This window comes from Talpa occidentalis, unplaced genomic scaffold (genome assembly GCF_014898055.3).
Source record: "Talpa occidentalis isolate TD23 unplaced genomic scaffold, MPIMG_talOcc4v2.1 talOcc4.15, whole genome shotgun sequence".
NCBI lineage: Eukaryota > Metazoa > Chordata > Mammalia > Eulipotyphla > Talpidae > Talpa > Talpa occidentalis.
In genome coordinates, this window is record NW_023601543.1 from 49,126,902 (window position 1) to 49,148,786 (window position 21,885).

Below are 21,885 nucleotides of genomic sequence, written 5' to 3' on the forward strand. Positions count from 1 at the left end.
ATAAATCTAACAAAACAGGTAAAGGACCTAAACAAAGAAAACTATAAAACACTGTAAAAAGAAATAGAAGAAGACACAAAGAAATGGAAAGACATCCTCTGATCATGGATTGGAAAAATTATCATCATCAAAATGGCCATCTTACAAAACAATATACAGATTCAATGCTATTCCAATGAAAATTTAAATGACATTCTTCAAAGAAATAGAACAATTGTTAATGAAATTCATATGTAATCACCAAAAATCCCGAATAGCCAAAGCTCTTCTGAAAGAAAGAACGGAATGGAGGCATCACACTCCCAGACTTCAGACTATAGTACAAAGCCATATTCATCAAAACAGCATGGTATTGGAAAAAGAACAGACACACAGACAAATGGAATCAAACAGAAAATCCAGAAATAAACCCACAGATTTATGGTCAACTAATATTTGACAAAGGAGCAAAGGATATGCACTGGAGCAAAGAAATTTGTTCAATAAATGGTGCTGGGAAAACTGGGTATCTACATGCAAAAGAATGAAGCTTGACAACCTCCTCACACCATGTAGAAAAACCAACTCAAAATGGATAAAGAACTAGACATAAGACCGAAACCATAAAATACATAGAAGAAAATATAGGCGACACACTACATGACATGCACCTCAAAGACATCTTTACAGACACATACCAAAGCAGTGATAGTGAAGGCAAAAATAAACAACTGGGACTACATCAAATTAAAGAGCTTCTGCACAGCAAAAGAAACAATAACCAAAACAACGAGAAAACCCACCGACTGGAAGAAAATTTTTGCACACAACACTGATGATAAAGGACTGATGACAAAATCTACAAAGAGATGATGAGACTCAACAAAAAAAGAAATAATCCAGTCAAAAAATGGGCAGAAGAGCTAAAGAAACTTCTTCCAAATAGGAAATGCAAATGGCCAACAGACATATGAAAAAATGTTAACATCACTTGTAATCAGGGAAATGCAAATCAAACTACCATGAGATACCATCTCACACACCAGTGAGAATGGCACATATTAAAAAAACTACAACAAGAAATGTTGGGGAAGTTGTGGAGAAAAAGGAACTCTCCTGCACTGCTGGTGGGAGTGCAAACTGGTCCAACCACTACGGAGAGCTGTGTGGAGATTTCTTGAACTATAAAACATAGAGCTTCCATATGATCCAGTAATTCCACTCCTAGGCATTTACCCAAATGACACAGAAACAGTAATTCCAAGGAGAACATGCACCCCTATGTTTACTGCAGCACTATTTATAATAGCTTAGCTAAGGAAGCAACCCAAATGCCTCAAAAATAGATGACTGGATCAAGAAGGTGTGGTACATATACACCATGGAATATTACTCAGCAATCAAAAAAGATAAACCCATGCAGTTTGCAGAACATGGATGGAGCTAGAAGGGTTTGCTCAGCAAAATAAGTCAAAAGAAAAAGAAAATACGGATGGTCTCACTCATAGCAGGAATTTAGAAAACCTAAATAGAGAACAGGAAAAAGACTAATCAATACAAGTAAAAATAAAAATCAACAAGCAATATAACCAGAGACACACTAGGGGCGGGGGAGGGATGGGTGGGTAAAGGACTAAAGTCAAATATGGGGGGAGGTGCAATTGTAATGGGAGTAATAACCAAACCAAAAATGCATACATTGTGCAAAGATGAAAAAAGATGTAAGATTTATATATAATAAAATATTTAAATAAAAAAAGGGAATGGAGGCATCACACTCCAACACTTCAACTGTATTACAAAGTGATAATAACAAAACTGCATGGTATTGGAACAAGAACAGACACACAGACCAATGGAACTGAATAGAATATCCAGAAATAAACCCACAGATTTATGGTCATCTAATCTTTGACAAAGGAGAAAAGAATATGCAACGGAGCAAAGGAAGTTTGTTCAATAAATGGTACTGGGAAAACAGTGTCGCTACATGCAAAATAATGAAGCTTGAATGCTACCTCACACCATGAACAAAAACCACTCAAAATGGATGCAGAAACTAGACATAAGATCTGAAGCCATGAAATATATAGAAGGAAATATAGGTGAAACACTACATGACATACACCTCAGCAACATCTTTAAAGAAATATAACCCGAAGCAGTGACAGTGAAGGCAAAGATAAACAGCTGGCATTACATCATATTAAATTGTCTGCACAGTCAAAGAGACAGTAACTAAAACATAGAAACACCCAACCAATTGGGAGAAAATTTTTGCACACAACACTAATGATAAAGGGCTGATCACAAAAATCTACAAAGAGCTGATGAGACTCAACAAAATCAAAGTAAATAATCCAGTCAAAAAATAGGCAGAAGAGTTAAATAGGAACTCCTTGAAAGAGGAAATGCAAATGGCCAACAGGCATATGAAAAATGTCCAACATCACTTGTAATCAGGGAAATGCATCTCAAAACTACAATGAGATACCATCTCACACCAGTGAGAATGGCACATATTAAAAAGAAAAAAATCTAGGAATAACAAATGTTCACGAGGATGTGGAGAAAAATGAACTCTCCTGCACTGCTGGTGGGAGGGCAAAATGGTCCAACCACTATAGAAAGCTGTGTAGAGATTCCTCAACTTGCTAAAGACAGAGCTTCCATACGATCCAACAATTCCACTCCTAGGTATTTACCCAAAGGACACAGAATCATTAATTCAAAAGGGCACCTGTACCCTTATGTTTATAGCAGTACCATTTACAATAGCTAACTTATGGAAACAACCCAAATGTCCAAGAAAAGATGACTTCATCAAGAAGATGTGGTACATATACACAATGGAATATTACTCAGGAATCAAAAAGATAAATCATGCAATTTGCAGCAACATGGATGGAGCTGGAAAGGATCATGCTCAATGGAATAAGCCAGAAAGAAAAAGAAAAATACTGGATGGTCTCAGTCATAGCAGGAATTTAGAAAACCGAAATAAGGGACCAGGAAGAAGACTAATTATAATAAAGTAAAAATCAAAATCAACAAGCAACTATAAACCAGAGACACACTACGGGGTGGTAGGGGAGGGAATATGATCAAAATAAGGGGCGTTGTGAATTGTATGAGGACTATGACCAAGATGAAAATGCATACATTGTGCAAAAAATAAAAAAAAATGATGTAAAAACATATAAAATTAAAACAAATAATAAAAGATAAATAAAAATAAAAAAATATATAACATTATGAATAGGCAAGGCAAGGTATAAGGAGGAAATAGATTCAGAAGATCTTGCAACGGACATAGCAACTTCTTGTTAATAACCGCTTCTAAAATTTGCATGTCATAAATAGAGAGGAACAGGGCACCAATGAGCGGTAATTATTTTTGACAAGGCTCCCAAACTAGACACTACAAAATATTTAGATAGACATCAACTGCAATGAGTTACAAAGTTAAATTATTCTTCAGTTTTATACTTTAGTCTTGTTATGTGGTTGCTCCAAAGTAAGCCAGCAAAGACAAAGAACTATGGGTAAATTTGTAAAAAAGATTCACATAGATGCCTGGCCCTACTTTCTATGAGGCAAAGGGTCTTTTCATAACACTTAGTACCAAATACTTTCCAAAGTCTCTCTCTTTACCATCTGGAGAATATGGCACTCCCTAAAATTTCATTCATATATGTTTCATAGTTCTCTAAATATTTACCATACAATGTCCCAAAAATATGTGAAATATTTTCAGTTCCCACTATGGGTACTGTCCAACAGGCATATGAAAAAATTTTCAACATCACTTGTAATCAGGGAAATGCAAACCAAAACTACCATGAGATACCATCTTACACCAGTGAGAATGGCACATATCAAAAAAACTAGCAAAAACAAATGTTGGCGAGGGTGTGGAGAAAAAGGAACTCTCCTGCACTGCTGGTGGGAGTGCAAACTGGTCAAACAACCATATGGAGAGCTGTGTGGAGATTTCTGGACCTACTCAACATAGAGCTTCCATATGATCCAGCAATTCCACTCCTAGGTATTTACCCAAAGGACACAGAAACATCAATTCCAAAGAGCACCTGCACCCTATGTTTATAGCAGCACTGTTTACAATAGCTAAGCTTTGGAAACACCAAATGCCCAAAAATAGATGACTGGATAAAGAATGTGGTACATATACACCATGGAATATTACTCAGCATTCAAAAAAGATAAAAACATGCAATTTGCAGCAATATGGAAGGAGCTGGAAGGGATCATGCTCAGCAAAATAAGCCAGAAAGAAAAAGAAAAATACCAGATGGTCTCACTCATAGCAGGAATCTAGAAAACTTAAATAAGGGACCAGGAAAATGAATAACTATAAGAAAGTGAAAATCAAAATCAACAAAAAACTATGAACCAGAGACACTCTATGGGGGGTTGGGGGTGGGGAGAGGAGTGATTGGGGTCAAAATAAGGGGGTTGCAATTGTGTGGGGAATATAAAAATAAAATTTATTTTAAAAAAATATACTCTTCTAGGACTTGTAGGTATACTTATTTTTCTCTTGTTTAACAGAAAAAGCAAAAAATGAGATGCTATCGGATCAGGCATTGTAGACAAGCAAGGCATGCAAGTTGACAGGCCAATTCAGAAGAATGTTTAAAATTAGATAATTTGGAGATTTACTAATTTATGGGAAGACCTGAGAGAGTGAAATTTACTATGCAGATTTGCAAGCACAAGAGCAACCAGGTAAAGCAGGTGTTAACAAATTACAGTACATGAATCAAGTCCACTGTGCCACTTGTTTGTTTGTGTATGTGTGGGGGGCTCAAGAACTAAGAATGATTTTTAGATTTTAAATGGTTGAAAGAAATGAAAATAGTATTCAGTATTATATGATAGCTAAATGAAATTCAAATTTCAACCCCCACTTATTTTTAATGGTACACAGCCACACCCATTAATTTATGTATTTTCTAGGGCTGCTTTCATGCTACAAATGCAGGGTTGAGTGGTCAAGAAAACCTAAAATATTTACTACTTGAGATTTTACATAAAATGTTCGCCAACACCTGATGTAATATCGGCTATGACAGTTAAGAAAACTAGAGACAGATAATAAGACAAGAGGAGCTTTGTGAAAATGTCTCTAGGAAACATGCAGTCAGGTTAACACCTTGGCAAAAGATACCTGAGCAAGACTGTTGAAACTGTTAGCAGATCCTCCTAGCATAGTTAACTTGCCCATGGGAAATGTTACTCAAAAAGTCAGGGAGTGAAGAGTACACTGATATGCACCAAAAACTCTGAAAGTTTCCAAACAAGAAGTAACATTCAGTTCCACATGAGCTGAGGTGGGAAAGACTGGATTTAAAGGACAAAGAGTTCAGTGAGGGTTCACTTACATTTCTTCCCTCACAAAAACCTGAGGCAAGAGAGAGAATCAAAGCCATACTTATATAAAACTTGCCAAGAATACTAACTTGGGACATATTGTAAACATCCAGTGAGAATGGTGTAATTCTTTGAGTTCAGAATGTAAACTATAGTTTCAATTTTATGATGTGTACCAAACAGCGCTCCATGTGTACAAAACAAATGGATGTACAATCTCCAATGTTTTACTAGAAAATGTCTGGAAAATAGTAAATTCTTGAGTACATAACGCCCATGATGAATTAATTAACCCTCTTTGAAACATGATGAGATAGAGATGGGAATGGATTCATATCCTGATTATCCTGACCAGAAAAAGGGAAAAAAAGGAAGTTATCCAGCTGTGGTGACAATACCGAAGGGAGAGTCTTGAGTTTTAACCCAGGCCATCCACAGTGCATTCTCTCAGCTGAACACTGATTTTTAAGAGAATGGGAGCTATGATTCATCACCTTGTATGAAGGCAAAACCATAAGTGCATACAGATCAAGATGTGCATGTTTGCTGAAAAAGTAGCAATGCTATTAGTAATTTGTAGAATTGTTACAAAATGTGGTAAGCTATAAGGGTACTTTCAAATTATCTGGTTTAACTGCCATGTTTTACAGACAGGGAAAACTGAGTTCTAAAGGGGTAAATTTCTTATCCAAGACTAACAATAAAAACTCCTTTGAGTCCCTACCCCTGCTTATGGCCATCACCTTACTTTGACTTTCTGACCCGTTAGTATTCAACATGCCTTCCTGTCACGTCCTTCCTTAGCCCACCCAACAATCTCATGTCTGTTTCTAACCCACAGATCATGCCCTCAACTGTATTCACACATACACACACAAACACACTTTCACAAAGTTTTCATCAAACTGATTTTAGTGATTTGGCCCCATTATCTTTTATCTCAAAATCTGCAGTTCCTTCCTTCACTAGCTTCACTCTCACACCAACCTTCCAGTATGCCGGGCTCTCTCTTCTTCTTCCTCAATAGAAAAAACTCGCTAGATTACAATTTAGCCACTGTCAGTGCTGAGTGCTGAACCACTGTCAGCATTTAAATCTCATGCTTTATGATCTACCAAAACTAGAAGTGGATTTCTGTCTGACGTGCCAGGCTTTTAGATCTTGTACCTGTGCCCAGTCCAGAGATTTCAGAAACCATGAATAAAGTGGTAATCAACACTCTGAATACTCAGTCTTAGTTGACTGGCAATGACAAACAATGAGAAACCTGTATCTCCAATACAGGTAGAATTCTCGGTTTTGACAAGGCAGATTCAGAATCAACATTTAGATGATAAATACACATTGTAAAAATTGAAAAAAAAATCACTAAATGTTCTCTATGGGTAATAAGACATTCCCCCACCTGTAAATAAAGATAATAATGGCAGTAAACTCCAACCACCAAGATTTACAGATGGAGGAAAGAACACACCAGTAAATTTTTTGTTCTTTTATTTTAAATCCACCTTCCACTGTCCTTCAAATGGGTCAGAATTGGAACTTGAGGTCCATATTGCAAAGGAACCAAGAGGCTTTGCAAGAAATTCAATGGTAATTTTTCCTGTTTTAAACAGTCAAGAACACTTGGTCCTTGAGTTCATTGATGCTCATGGTTTTTTTTTTTTTTTTTTTTTTTCCAAAGGAAATAGCACAGAACCAAGTTTCCTTAACTTAAGTGATACTAGGATCTGGAGTAATTTGAGATCTTGTCGTTCTATAAGATGAGTGATTAACCTTCCTGATCTCCTCTCTTCCTTGTTCTCAAATAGCCAAAGACACACATCAAAGTAGCACTCCTCCCAGACAATCTCACGAAATTCCCCTTCAACCCACCTTCCTCCTTCAGTTCTAACTTCTACAGAAAGTCTCCATGTGGAATATGTAATGACCACAAATAATCTTCCTTTATACAGTACTATTGATCATTTTCCTTGGTTTCTGAAAACAAGAATTTTGTGACAGAGATTTATAAAACCCAGAGACAACATCCAATACAATATAATCTCTTAAATTTGCTTGTAAGCTTGTTTACTCAGACTCTTTGTCCCATCTGATACGGCTGCTACTGCTATGGTGCCTGGGCTTGCTGACACAATGGTACTTTTAAATTAATGCTCTGGTTCATTCTTTGTTCGACAGGTGGGACCTAATGGATGATGAGGTATGGGGAAAACAGTTTCTCATTGGGGAAGTTAGGATGATCTGAAGTCCTTGTAACTGTTCCTAATATAATTTCCTAAACTATTCTCCTTTAGTACTCTTAAGAAAATAAGTCACTGTTCTCTGGGTCTTTTTCCAAACTTCCTAGGCCTAAACTTGGGGTTGTGGACCTCATAGTAGCCAAACATAAGAGTAGCAATGAGCCATTCAGTGGTATAGGTGGAATATTCAACATGTTTTCAGTAGTACTAAATACTGGGTATTCCCTGTTGCTTTGGGAAGAAGAAGAAAATGAAATAGCAGTTTTCTGTTTCATAGGTTTCCTACCATCTGGCCAAAATGATGGAAAAAAAATCACAATTATAGTTAGGTATCAGTGAAGAGACCAATCAAAGGACAGACATGTTTTCCTTTTGCAAGTTGCTGAGAATGCTGTAGTGCCTCTGCCATTCCCTCTCTGGGTATTATCACATTCCTGGTAAAAGCCTGACACCTTTAAGACTGTCCTCAGGGTCTGTGAAAATAACATAAAGTCTGATTGGTTTCTGATTTGGAACTCAACATCTCTAAACCAGTGAAATGGAAGGAGAAAACTTGTTAAAGGAAGTACTTACTTAGTGGAAAGTGGGGGCAGGGGTGGCAACTGGGTCTGCCAGCAGAGCAGAGCATCTTGAAGCTCTTAGTACAGTGTAGGGAGTGAAGTGGATGAATAAGAGACTTAATTCAATGGTTCTGTCTTCAAAGGAAAAAAGCAATAGTATATATATATGGGGTCTGGAAAAGGGAGTGCCGCTTCAGGATGTAAGCTGAGCCCTTCAGGAGAGAGGTGCTGAGGAAACCTGAGTTGTTCTTGAGCACACTTATCAAAGTATAAGCTACATTTTAGCTTATGGTTCTGATCCAAAAGATGAGTCATAAGGACTTGCCTCTGGAAAGGAGTATAAAAGTGTTTCATCACTTTGGGTCCTCATCTACCTAGCAGCTATTAATGCAAAGATGTCCCAAGAAAGCAGCAACAGGAGGGAGCAGGTGCATAGACTAATGGTCTGCCGAATAGCCAGAACTCTTCTTTTTTGGGGCAGAGGCCAGGAATACTTCACTAATGAATAGTCTTATATTTACTAAAGATTACAGACTGAGGACTTAGTTGGGATTTACCCACTATAAACCTCTGTAATAAGGGAAGTTTTTTCCTCACTAGGCAGCAGAGTGGAACACAACAAGAAGGAAATTAAATCTTTATAAATCATTAATAATTTTTCTTTCATTCCTAAGATTGGCCAAGCTCCAAGCACCAGCTGGGACCACCTTCATTGTCTGTGTTGCCTGTACAAGAATATTGCTTAAGGCATGGGTCGAGCCAGCATGGAAACTTCCTTCTTTAGGCTCTTAGGTTCTTTGAGAGGGCATTTTCATGTGAACATGTCCCTGATATGTCAAAATTCTGGGCTTTAGAAGACTGATGTATCTCTCTGGAGATTAAAGAAGAAAGAAAACCAGAAGTTGAATCTTTACCTTCAGCTGCTCTTTTAAAGAAGACTTTGCAACTTCCACAAGTGAGAGCTCCATAGTGACAGCCAGAAGCTTCATCCCCACAAATCAGGCAGGTTTTCTGAGGTGGAAAGTAGTAGTCAATAGGAAGAACATGGTCCCTGGCAGTCTCCAAACTGAAAAGACAAAAGAGAAACAATGCAACAAATGTCAGTGGTTGGCAGAAATAGGAAGGTAGAAGTTTGAGGTTTTTAGGAGTATACTACATATGTAAATTACTATTATTCATTGCTTAATGGAGTCAGTGTGAAGTAAAATATTCCTCGAAATTCTTCTAGGGATGATGTTTGCAAGATTTCCTGTCATGTGGACAGAGACAGAGCATTTTGGGGTTCTGTTAAGTGATTATAAAAGTTATCTGAGATCAGCCAATCTCACATGCTAAGTCTACATAAGGAAGGGCAAAGACAGAAACTTGAAGTTAAGGTATCTATCATAAGGTAGTGGTCAAGTAACAAATTCAGAGCAATTAAATGAACCTAAACCTATGATCTTACCTTACCCAAAGGGAGGTCTATGATCAAAGTGACCAAATATCAAGGCAGTTTTATGTGCTTTGCTCTTGTTTTCTGAGCCTCAACATCATCTGGAAAATAAGGATAATGTAAACCATCTAAGGAGCTACTACTGTTGTAAGTGGCAATATAAATCTGCCCAATGGATTAAAAAGCATCTGAAATGAATACATAAGTAAGGGACCATGATTAGTATTATCATACTAGTCTTCTTCAACTGTATTTTTCCATTCTCTCATTTTTCTTAGGTGTATCTATAAGTCACAAAATATTCTCCCCACCATTCTAAAACATAAAGTAGTAGCAGAAGTAGCCAAATCCCCATGCTGTTGTTGAAAAAAAATGATTCACAGTGATGCTAGACATTTCTCAGGCTACCATTTCAACAACTGGCCATTAAAATACTCATAGGTTTTTTTGGTCTAGGATGGAAATTCAGAGATCACATTGTCTAAGTGCCTAGCTCTAAGAAGTTCTGCACCTGAGTCTTTCCAGGTATATTTCAAGAAGATAGGCTAGAAAGTAAATCGTAAACCTTTAATGGAATAGAAATTCTCATTCTCCATTCTAATTAAATTAAGTTTAAACAAATGGAATATGGTTCTTACTACCCAAAGATCAACTTTTTTTTTTTTCTGACCTACATGCCATGTCTAAGCATTAAGCAAAATTTAAGTGATGTTCTTAGTTAATCTGTCTCAGGTAAACAATATTCACTCTCATCCACAGGAAAGATGCCATTTATATGTGTTATATAATATATACTATAGATATAAAATATATTATATGCATATATATATATCTTAAAAATATGGTATTTGTCTTCCCTGTCAAACACTGAGCCAACCACATTCCCCAGGCTGCCTGTGAGGTACAGGGAAAAGCACAAAGCAGAGGAGACATGCAAGAAAGAATGGGAGGCAGAGACGGCTTCTTCACATGGTGCATGGGATGAGAAAAGCCACCATCATGCAAAAGAGCCCCAAGGCCTCCTAGAGGGCAAAGCCCAGTATGTCATAGGAGAACTGTACTTCAGAGAAGGTTTCCTGGCATACCAATGATGAGGCTAAAAAACACACTCCCAATCCCAGCCCCAGAACCAGCCACCCCTACTATGGCAGCTCCAGTCCCAATGAACTTGGCTGTGGTGTCAATGTCCCTTGGAAGGGCACTGGTTTGAAAACTGTGGCTAGGAATAAGTGAGGTCAGCAGATGAAGGGCTGCCAAGCTGCAAAAGCTCTCATCTGTCAGTGCCCGATTATTTCAGCAACAGAGTAGACAGTGATCTACTCAGAAGCTGAAAGGTGTTCCTGATCAAGGAGGAGATGGAGACAAACGTGGTGTAGGGATATATTTTCAGAGAATGAGGAGATGGTACCAAAGAACTGCTCCCAGTGCAGAGAAGACAGAGTGCCACAGTATTTTACAAGTACTTCTTTATTAAGAAAGGAAAGAAAAGAAAAGCAAAATGGTAACCTGTTTGCTGTGTTTGTTGATTTCAGCACTTCAAAACTATTCTGTGAAACAAATTTGCTTTTACATTATTATATTAAATGAAAGTCAGCTCAGAGAGAAGTCCATAACTATTTGATACCAAGAACAAGACTATCTCACTACACATTCAGCAGTTTCAGTTACTCTATTTTCTCCCTGCCACTTTCTACCATGGCTCTGGTTATCATGCTTAGCCCAGTCATCAGAATCTGGGGAAAAAAAAAAAAAGCTTAAAAGTATAGTCTTCCCTCAACTCCTAGTTATCATTCATGAGGGCAGGAGCAAAAGAAAACTTTCACTGAGGCTATACCTAACTAGAACTTTATCTGTAAGACACAAATATTAACCTTCATTAAAGCCCCACGTACAACAGAACATATTCAAAAATTGCTGCTAACATGCAAACCTAGTAGAGCTAGCTATAGTGGTGTATCTTTTTTGCTTACAATCTTTCCTTTTCTTGCCTTAACTGTTAAGTTTACAGGAGTCCACAAACCAATACTAGCAAGGTGACAAGTTTCACAGGAAAATAACTTGCTTCCAATATACAAATGGGTCAAAGACTAAGAAAATCAATGTTGTGCGTGAAAATGTTCTTGAGTAAAATTTGTGTTCTCATCTTCATTCGTGATACAAAAAGATGTAGACAGGGTATTCTGCAAATGTCTTCATCCTCTCCTCACTTTTTTGACATTTGTAACTAACACTAATAGTTCAAATAAAATCAGAACATGTATTAAGGCATGCTATGTGCCAGGTCATTTCATATACATCATCTCATTTATTCTTCCCAATGACCCTGCTATTTATTATATATGTTGTAGGAGAGGAAACTTATACTTCAGAAAATTAAGTAAACTTACTCAAGATTACTCATCGAGTAGGTGGAAATATCATGATTCCATCCTAAGTAAGTCTGACTCCATAGTGTAGATTCATCACCAATGACTAACCATGTTATAAGACTGAAGGTTGACATTAGATAGATTGATTCAACTCAATTCCAGCACACGGCCTTATGTATAAGTCACAGAGCTAGGTGATGGGGATATAATGATGATCAGTATATTATCCTTGCCCCTAAGCAACTTATTGTCAAATAGAAAAGAAATATAGGAAAAAAAGAACTGTAAAATGATACATCAATTGTAAAATGATAAATCAGAATGTAAATTGCTATAGATGAGAAAGTACTTCAAAGAGAGGAATGACTTTTGAAGTGTATAAACATACATATGGGTACATGAGATCATGAAGATAATGACAGTATTAATAAATGATTGCAAAATAAATATAGATGAGTAAACAAGAGATCTTTTTGGAAATAACTTATTTTTTATTTTATCCTTTTTATTGAGGTAATATTGGTTTACAACACTGTCTGATTTTGTGGAATAGGTTCACACCTGTTCAGATATATGTTACCACACCACACCGACCACCAAAAGCACCCATAATCCTCCACCACAGTCCATTGGGTTCCCTTCCCCTTTTACTCACCATCCCCGTCTTCCCTTCTGGTAGCCTCAATTCTGCAGTCAGATTTCTAGTGTATCCTTGGGTTTAGTTTTTTTTTTTTAATATTTATTTATTTATTTATATAAGAACTGGGTACAGTCAGAGGTGCGGGAGGGTGAGAAGATTCACCAGAGCCAGAGCAGGGAACAGAACAGGCAGACTGACGAAATACACTGCTGAGGGAAGCAGTACAGGTATAAAGTAGCAAAGCCAGAATTCATACCTGGGTTTAGATCTTCCCACATCCCCCCAAATAGTCTCCCACTATTCTAAAATTAACAAGGTCATATAATACTTATATTATAGCCTGGCTGTAATTTAATTGGGTTATTTTAAACAGATTTATTGATAATTAATTAACATACCATACAATTCACCCACTTTGCATGTTCACATCTATTACCATAAACTAATTTTATTTATTTATTTTTACCATAAGCTAATTTTAGAACATATTTATTACCCCCAAAAGAAACCCCATTCTCATTATAGTGACTTCCTATTTCCTCTTCCTTCCAGACCCTGGCAACAGGAGTTCCTTTTCTGTCTCTAAAGATTTGCTCTTTATGGACCTTTAATATAAATGGAATCATACAATACAATCTTTTGTGACTTGCTTCTTACACTTAGCATGTTCTAAAGATTCATCCACATTGTATCATTTCTCCATTTGCTGTTACTGTTCTGTAATATTCCATTGCATGACTATGCTGCATTTTCCTTATCTATTCATCGATGGTATTTGAGTTGCTCCCACTTTTTGGCCATTATGAATGATGCTGCAATAAATATTTGTGTACACGTATTTTGTGTGGACACACATTTTCATTTCTTTTGGTTATGTATCTTGGAATAGAATTGTTAGGTCAAATGACAACTTTTTTTAAGATTTATTTATTTATGCATACAAGAGCTGGGGTACAGGCCAGAGGTGTGTGGGGGGGGTGAGAGGATTCACCAATGACAGAGAGGGGAACAGAACAGGCAGACTGACTGAAGTACACTGCTGAGGGGAGCAGCGAGCAAGTCAGGAGAAATCTGTTGCATCATGTGGGTTGCTCCCTGGCCAGGGATCGAACTCCTGCTGCAGAGGCTACGGATTGCTTCATAGTGCAGTGCTTAACCCCTTATGCCACCAGGGTGGCGTTCAAATGACATTTTAAGAAATTTCCAGTCTGTTTTAAAGTGGCTGCACCATTTTCCATTTTTACCAAAAATACAGTCATTTTAGTAGGTATGATATCGTAATTAATTTTGGTCTTGATTTGCATGTTTTAATGACTAATGGTATTCAGCATTTTTCAGTTGTGTATCTTCTTTGGAGAAATTTCCATAGAAAACCTCTTTTACTACTATGGGACATTTCATTGTTTCTAATTTTTCATTACTGAGTGTCGTTAGTTTCTTTCAGGGCATTTTTCCATGTCATCTAGGTTAAGTTATTTTTTGGTATACTTGTTTGTAGTGTTCCCTGCTAATATTTTCTTAAAATTTTGTAATGCAAGTCTTCTAACTTTTTCTCTGATTCTAATGGTTTGTCACTTTTGTTCATCCTTTAAAGAACATTTGAGTTCATGGATTCTATTTTTTTTTTTATATTCTTTTTCATTTACTCCCACTCAAATCTTTATTCATCTTCATTCCTTTTGTGTTTCAGACTTCCTATTGTAACTGGTAGAAGGAAAAACAAGCTCTCTCAGATTTTCTTATGAAAGCACTATCTGATCATGAAGGTGTCAGCCTCATAACCTAAGTACCTCCTGAAGGCCCCCCACCTATTACATTAGGCATAAGGATTTCAACATGTGAATGTTAAGGGAATGGGGACACAAACATTTTGACTATAGCAATAGGCATTTATAGGTATGAATTCCCCTGTAAGTACTACTTTAGCTTATCTGTATATCATAGGTATTTTTGCTATATTTTCATTTTAATGCATCTCAAATATTTTGTCATCTCTTATGCCATTTCTACTGAGACTCACTATCTATTTAGGGGTATGTTGTCTAATTATACATTTTTGTGAATTTCCCAAATTTAGTTCTTGTTATTGATTTATAATTATTACCATTGTGGCCAGAAAACATATAGCCATTTTTCTTGAAAAAATTCTCTTCAGGTTTTTGCAAACATTTGTTTTCTTCGCAGAGTTTTGGAAAAGTTGATTTCCACAATGTTTGCTAGTGTGTTTGTTCCTTTTATTATGGAATGATAGATGTACGGCAGTTTTATTTTACCATTCTTTAAGCCCTCCCTCCCAAGTCAAGTTACATTTACTTCATGCAAAAATCACACTCTCTCACACACACACACCAATGCATACCAAGCAACAAAAAGGGAGGAAACGGAGCTTCCATATTCTTCATTCATTCATTCATTCATTCACTTTTTCAATAATTCATACCATTCATAGATTATGAAAGGACAGTTCTAGTTCTTTCAAATTACAGATATGTAAAGATAAAAAAAATATAGGGCCTTCCCTGGTGGCGCAGGTGGTTGAGTGCCATGCTATGAAGCTGTCAGCAGCCTCTGCAGCTCTGGTTCGATCCCGGCCAGCCAGTGAGGGTCCCACATGGCACCGCAGACCTCTCCTGTTGTGTCCGCTGCTCCCCTCAGCAGTGTACTTTGTCAGTCTGCCTGTTATGTTCCCCGCTCCATCTCTGGTGAATCCTCTCACCTTCCCGCACATCTGGCCTGCACCCCGGTTCTTGTGTGAATAAGCAAATAAATCTTTAAAAAAAAGATAAAAAAAATATATAGTGCTGTCTTCAAGGAGTTTTCATGAAATCATTTTGAGCTAATACATGTGGAGAAATAGTATTTAATGCAAAGAATAGCAAGAGAAGTGCTGTAAGAGGAGCCAAGATAGCTATTATTATAGGAAAAGAAAACTGTGTATTTTGCCTAGAAGGACTAAGGAGTAATGCTTACCATGCACTGAATACTATTACCAACCATACTAAACTAAGTGTTTTATATACTTGTCAAACACTTACTCTGAAATATATCAGATGGAAATTCCCAAGACTAATGCATACTCAAGTCTTAAACCTAACATGGAAGGACTGTTTTACATAATATACAAAGTTCAATAGAAAATTTACTTGCCACTGTGTATAAGGCAGTTAAAGCCCTACTGGTGATTTCCACTTTCTTATAGTTTACATCACTGACAAACATGCCAAGACAGCTGGAGGGGTGGTAGCAATATTGTTTGTATCATTGTGCCACACCAAAATGACAAAGCTATCCTTTTATCCTGGAATTATTTTCAGAAATGGAACTGAACAGATGAATCCTTATTACAACGATGTCCTTGAATTTCCCAAGCTGCATCTGCTATATTCTGTGAGCCAAAATCTTTTCAATGGGTCCCTAGTTATCACAGTCTAGCCAACCATAGTGAACTAGCCAGATTTCTTGGTGCAGTGTCATCAAATCTGAGGGTGGAGTTGTTTCCACATTCTTTGTTTCTGGAATCCATGCCAAGGAAACAGGAAATGAGAAAACTTTTAATTTACCTGTTAAATCTTACTGGGCCGATATTTTCCTCACATTTTCCATTTGACTTACTGATACCAAAATAACTACAAATGACTTACTGTGTGCTAAGCACTATTGAAGGTGCTTAATCCCCAAAACTATTATTGTGCTGTATGTAGTATATTGCCATTCTACAGTGAAGAGCCAGAGGAAAGGGACATTGACCTTTTTTTTTTTTTTTTTTTCAAGATTACATAGCTAGTGGAATAGCAGAGTCAATATCTGAATGCATGTGTGCTAACTCCAAAACTTATTTTTTTGTCTACTATTCTATATGACATTGCCTCTTGTTGACTCTTATGGCTAGATAGTCCTCAGAGATCATTTATTCCAGTGTTTCCCTGCTTCAATTACAGTAAAATCACCTGGGGAGTTTTCTTAGCATATGAATATCTTTTCTAATCCTCCCAATTCTAATTTAATTTAAACAGGGTGGTAGCTGGGCATCCATTTTTTTTCAAAGTTTCCAATATAATTTTAATATCTAATCAAGTCTAAACCCATCTGTCTAATCAAACTCTCTTACACTCCTGGAAGAAAATTTTGGGTTCAGGAAGGGTACAGAATTGACCAGAAGAAGCAGGTTTTCAGAAGTAGTCCTGTGACTAGAGCCCAGTGGTTATATTTCTTCTGTTGTAGAACAATACTTTTAGTCACACTGTGTTCTCTGAGAGCTTAGAATCGGCAACAGTCAACAATGAAAATCTGTAAAGTGACTATTATCATTCATTCAGCTATACCCCAGTATACTTTAAAAAGATGGTGATTAAAAGGTACAGCAGCCACCAAAAATGAATCTCAACCGCTATTCAACTACCATTTTGATAGACAGAAATTAGGAAATATTGAATGCCCTACTATATCATGGGTAGTTTGAGAGGCATTTAAAACAAATTAAGAACTCAAAGATGGCAATAACATCTGCTATTCTAAATGTGGTCTCAGGAGATTTCTTGTCATAAGAAGCAAAGTATACTGATTGCATTATATAGATGAGGCAAATGAAGCTCAGATTTATTTATTTTTTAGAGATTTATTTATTTATGCACACAAGAGCTCAGGTACAGGCCCGAGGTGTGGGGGTGAGAGGATTCACCAGAGAAAGAGTGGGGAGCAGAACAGGCAGACTGACCAAAACACACTGCTGAGGGGAGCAGCGTGTGAGACAAGAGAGTTCTGTTTCCCCATGTGGGTTGCTCCCTGGCCTTCTGGGGATCAAACGAGTGCTGCAGAGGCTGTGGATTGCTTCACAGTGCTGTAATTAACCCCTTGTGCTATGAGGGAGGTCCCTGAAGCTCAGATTTTTTTTAAAGATTTATTTATTTATGCATATAAGAGCTGGGGTAGAGGCCAGAGATGTGGGGGTGAGAGAATTCACCAGAGAGAGAGAGGGGAACAGAACAGACAGAATGACTGAAATACACTGCTGAGGGGAGCAGCGGGCGAGACAGGAGAGGCTTGCTGTGTCATGTGCCATTCTCCCTGGCAGGCTGGGGATCAAACCCATGCTGCAGAGACTGGGGATTGCTTCACAGTGTGGTGCTTAACGCCTTGCTCCACCAGGGAGGCCCCTGAAGCTCAGATTTAAAGGCATTTTCTAGTAAGTTGCATTGTCACAAGTGGAAAAAGCAAAGACTTTGAGAGAAGTGAGGCTTGGGTCTGAATCTCACTACTACTGTCACTAATCATGAGACACAGTCTCCCTACAGCTTGCTTATCTACAAATTGGTGAAAATTATATACCAGCCTCAAAGCAGCTTTATAAAAATGCATTTGATAACACATGGGAAAAGACTTGGCACACTTAGAATGAATGGTCACTTTTTGCCATTTTCCTCATTCTACCCATAAAATCCCTTTGAGGCTAAAGTCCAGAAAAATCTGAGTCCAGTGAACCATACAGCATAGCATGCTTCCTCCACTTCTGTCAGACATTACTAGTTAAACAGATAAGCTGCGACCACTATCATCTTTCATGAAAATCGTATTAATTATCTAAAAATACCTCAACCTTATCTGTAAAACACTTTTGTGATTTTTGAGGGAAGAAAAGCACAGAGTAGATTAAAGAAATGTGAGAAATGTTCATCCAAAGAGTGTGAAGGCTTCAGAATCTCAAAGAAGAAAGACAGCACCACGTAAACAGACACAACAAGGGTAGCAATGAAATGCTGATAAGTTTCCAAGTTCAGACCAAAAAATAAATAAATAAACCTACAAGATTAGACATTTTATGTTTGCCTAAAGGATGTATGGGAGCGAGGAAAACACATTGAAATATTGACCAGCAATAGATCTTACTACCCTGCTCTCTTACACATACAAAAAGAGAGGTCTGACACAAGGCAAAAGATAGCCAGATATTTACTTGACACTTTGGAAAAGTACCCTGCTCCGTAGTATTTTTTTTTTTTTGATTGTGGTTAGAGGGGTCTTGGTAAAGAATAAAATTCCCATACCCCATCTCAAAGTGATACATATCATGACATATAGCACAATAATAATGCTTAATATTTACTGAGTACTTATTTGTTCCAGTTACTATATTTCCCAACTACTTTACTACACCCTGCATACCTTAACCTTATTAAATCTTGACAACAAATGATGGATATATTTGCTATTATCACCATTTTATGGAAGAAAGAACTGAGGTCCAGAAACCTTAACCATTCTGCTGAAGATCCACTAATAGTAACTGATGGCTGCCAAGATTTGAACTCAAGAAATCCTGAATCCAAGATAAACTATTGGAGTATACTTATTCAAAGTGTTTGACAATCTTCTCAATGACTCATCACAGAAAAGCAAGAGTTATCCTTGATTTAATCTAACACACTTCTTTAACTTATTCCACCTACTATCAGTGACTTATATCTGTTAATTATACTGCCTGAAGATTCTCCCCACACATACATACATGCAAGCCTTTACTTTCAAAATATATGTAGCTATTAAATAATAGTTCTAATTGTTTCCTGTCTGATCCTTTCCAATCCATAAATTATGGTGGATTGCAGGGGAATACTATTTAAAACATCTGTTTCTATAACTCCTCTATTTAAGAGTTTTTCAATAACTTCCCATCTTTGTAGAAGTGGCCTAATTCATAGATGCAACAGAATTCCGTAAGGTACTAATGCACAATACAGAGATCTGATCTCACTCCTACTTAACCCAGAATCTTCTGAATCTAAAAATACAGGTAATACCTGGACATAAAGGTACAGGGGATACCTGAGGATATGTTATTTTATTAAATGTTCAAGTGATCTTTTTGAGAAGGCACTGAAATCACTTGGCCTACAAGATATAAATTCACAGCACTGGCTTGGAATTTAAGGCCTATTTCTACCCCTTCATCTCACCACTTCCACAACTTTTTCCTTCAAGTGGCATCAATCTGTTTCAGTTCTCCAGTCTAAGCCTCCTGTTTCACTCTCCAGTGATTTTACTTATATTGTCATTCATTTTTCTGGAATAAATTCAACCTGCCCCAACTATCTGTCCTGTTTGACACATTATCTCAAAATTCAGGATTCAGTCCAAGAAGGTATAATCTGTTCCATAAAACGATTCTTTGAATCCTCTAAACAGGACATACTCATGCCATGAATTGGTAGATGGTAGAATCTTCTTCCAGAATGCTTATATGTTTATAATTTTTAAAACATGTATCTGTCTGGCTCCATCCATGATATGGCCTTCATTGGTAAATTTCCAATGTTTAGCCTCAGCACTTTCTAGTCAACTTTCCTTCTTCTCTTACTCTTAAGTAACAAAATAGACTTGTCTTCAAATACCGTCTTAATTGAAAGCCAAGGTGGACCCTGAGAAATCTTTGAGACCTAAATTAGGACACTGTTAAGCTGCACCAGATAAATGAAACTTTCTCTTTAAAGAATACCAAAGATGTCACAATACTAATCTGCTTACATTACTCTCACATCCTGGCCACAGATTTTTCATCAAATCTAACATAAATCCCTCAGATTATTTTTTCCTCTGTCCTCAGAAGAAAAAAAAAATGCTTAGTATACTCTTAACTTACTCTTTCTAAATTATATTTATTTTTAAAAATATTTATTTATGTATATAAGAAACAGTTGAGCAAAATGTAATCCAGAATAAAATATAAGGGAAAAATGTGTCATACTTGGCATTATTTTGAACTAGGCAAAATCAAATCAGTGGACTGTTCATTGTTAGATAAACATAGATAAAATGTTGAACCTGATGAACAACCTTCTTCCATTTTGCAAAGTGTTCATATGGTGTCTGCCACAGTACCTTCCCAGTTATCCTTTGTCATTATAAGGAAGAGGCAAGTTACAGCAGACACAGACTACTTTCTCTTGCTCCTGAACCTGCCTATTTTCATCTGCAATTTATTCTATAGAATTTACAAGCATGAATTGAAGGAATATATATATATATATATATATATATATATATATACACATATATATGTGTTTGTGTGTGTGCATGTGTGTGTTTAACTTATATGTGTGTGTGTGTGTGTGTGTGTGTGTGTAACTACTATTAACAAATCTAAAAACAGACACAGAAAGTAATACAACAGTAACAGGAGACTTAAGTACCCCCTGCTTATATCAATGAATAGATCAACCAGACAGAAAAACCAAAACCAACAAGGAAACATGAGACTATATTCAGGAATTAAAATGGATGGACTAAATGAACATTTGCAGGGGCCTTTACTCCAAGGCTGAGTCCACATTCTTTTCAAGTGCATATGCAATATTCTTAAGGGTAGATCACATGTTGGTCCATAACAAAAGTGTCAATAAATGTTTGAAGACAGAAATTGTATCTTTGATTACAATGGTATCAAAATTGAAATAAACCACCAAAAAGTAGGGAAAACTCAAACATCTGAAGCCTAAACCAAATGCTAGTGAATGACTACTGGGATGAGAAAATAAAAGAGAAATTTAAATACCTGGAGACAAAGAGAAATGAAGACATGAGCTAGCAGAATCTACAGGATAAAGCAAAAACAGTACTAAAATGGGGGTTGCAGAAATACAAGCATACATAATGAATCAAAAAAATCTCAAATAAATAAGCTAACTTTACAATTTAAGGAACTAGAAACAGAAGAACAAATGAACCCAAATGCCATAAGAAGAAAAGAAATAATAAAATTACAGGGATAATAAAAGAGGGCAGGGAAAGTCAGCACAAATATCAATGAAGCCAACAGCTGATTCCCTGAAAAAGAAGGGAAAAAAAAAAGCAAACCTCTATGAAGGCTCATGAAAAAAAAAATAAAAGAGAGAGAGAGAGAGAGAGAGAGAAAGAGAGAGAGAAAACCCTTAACAAGTGCAATCAAAAAGAGGAGAAGTTTAAACTGGCATCTTAGAAATATAGTGGATTGGGGCTTCCCTGTTGACACAAGGGGTTAAGATGTAGCACCACGACGCTATGTGCAGACACTGCAACAGGAGTTAGATCTTAGCCAGGGAGGTTACCCACATGGCACACCAGACTTCTCCTGACTTGCCCGCTGCTCTCCTCACCAATGTATTTCAGTCAATCTGCCTGTTCTGCTCCCCAATCTGTCTCTGGTGAATCCTCCACCCCCTGTACCTCTGGCCTGTACCCCAGTTCTTGTGTGCATAAATCAATATTTGCAAAAAATATACAGAGGATTATAAAA

General features: G+C 37.0%; 1 protein-coding gene and 1 pseudogene across 1 annotated transcript in view; both read right to left on the reverse strand.

The window, feature by feature from the left end:
- The window catches only part of AR (androgen receptor), a 225,282-nt gene that overhangs the window by 84,800 nt on the left and 118,597 nt on the right, over positions 1–21,885 (reverse strand). Inside the window, exon 2 of the mRNA XM_037512314.2 lies at positions 9,091–9,242. Within this exon, the coding sequence (XP_037368211.2) occupies positions 9,091–9,242 (152 nt within the window). The remainder of the gene's footprint in view (positions 1–9,090; positions 9,243–21,885) is intronic.
- On the reverse strand, positions 10,577–11,046 carry LOC119246115 (ATP synthase F(0) complex subunit C2, mitochondrial-like; annotated as a pseudogene).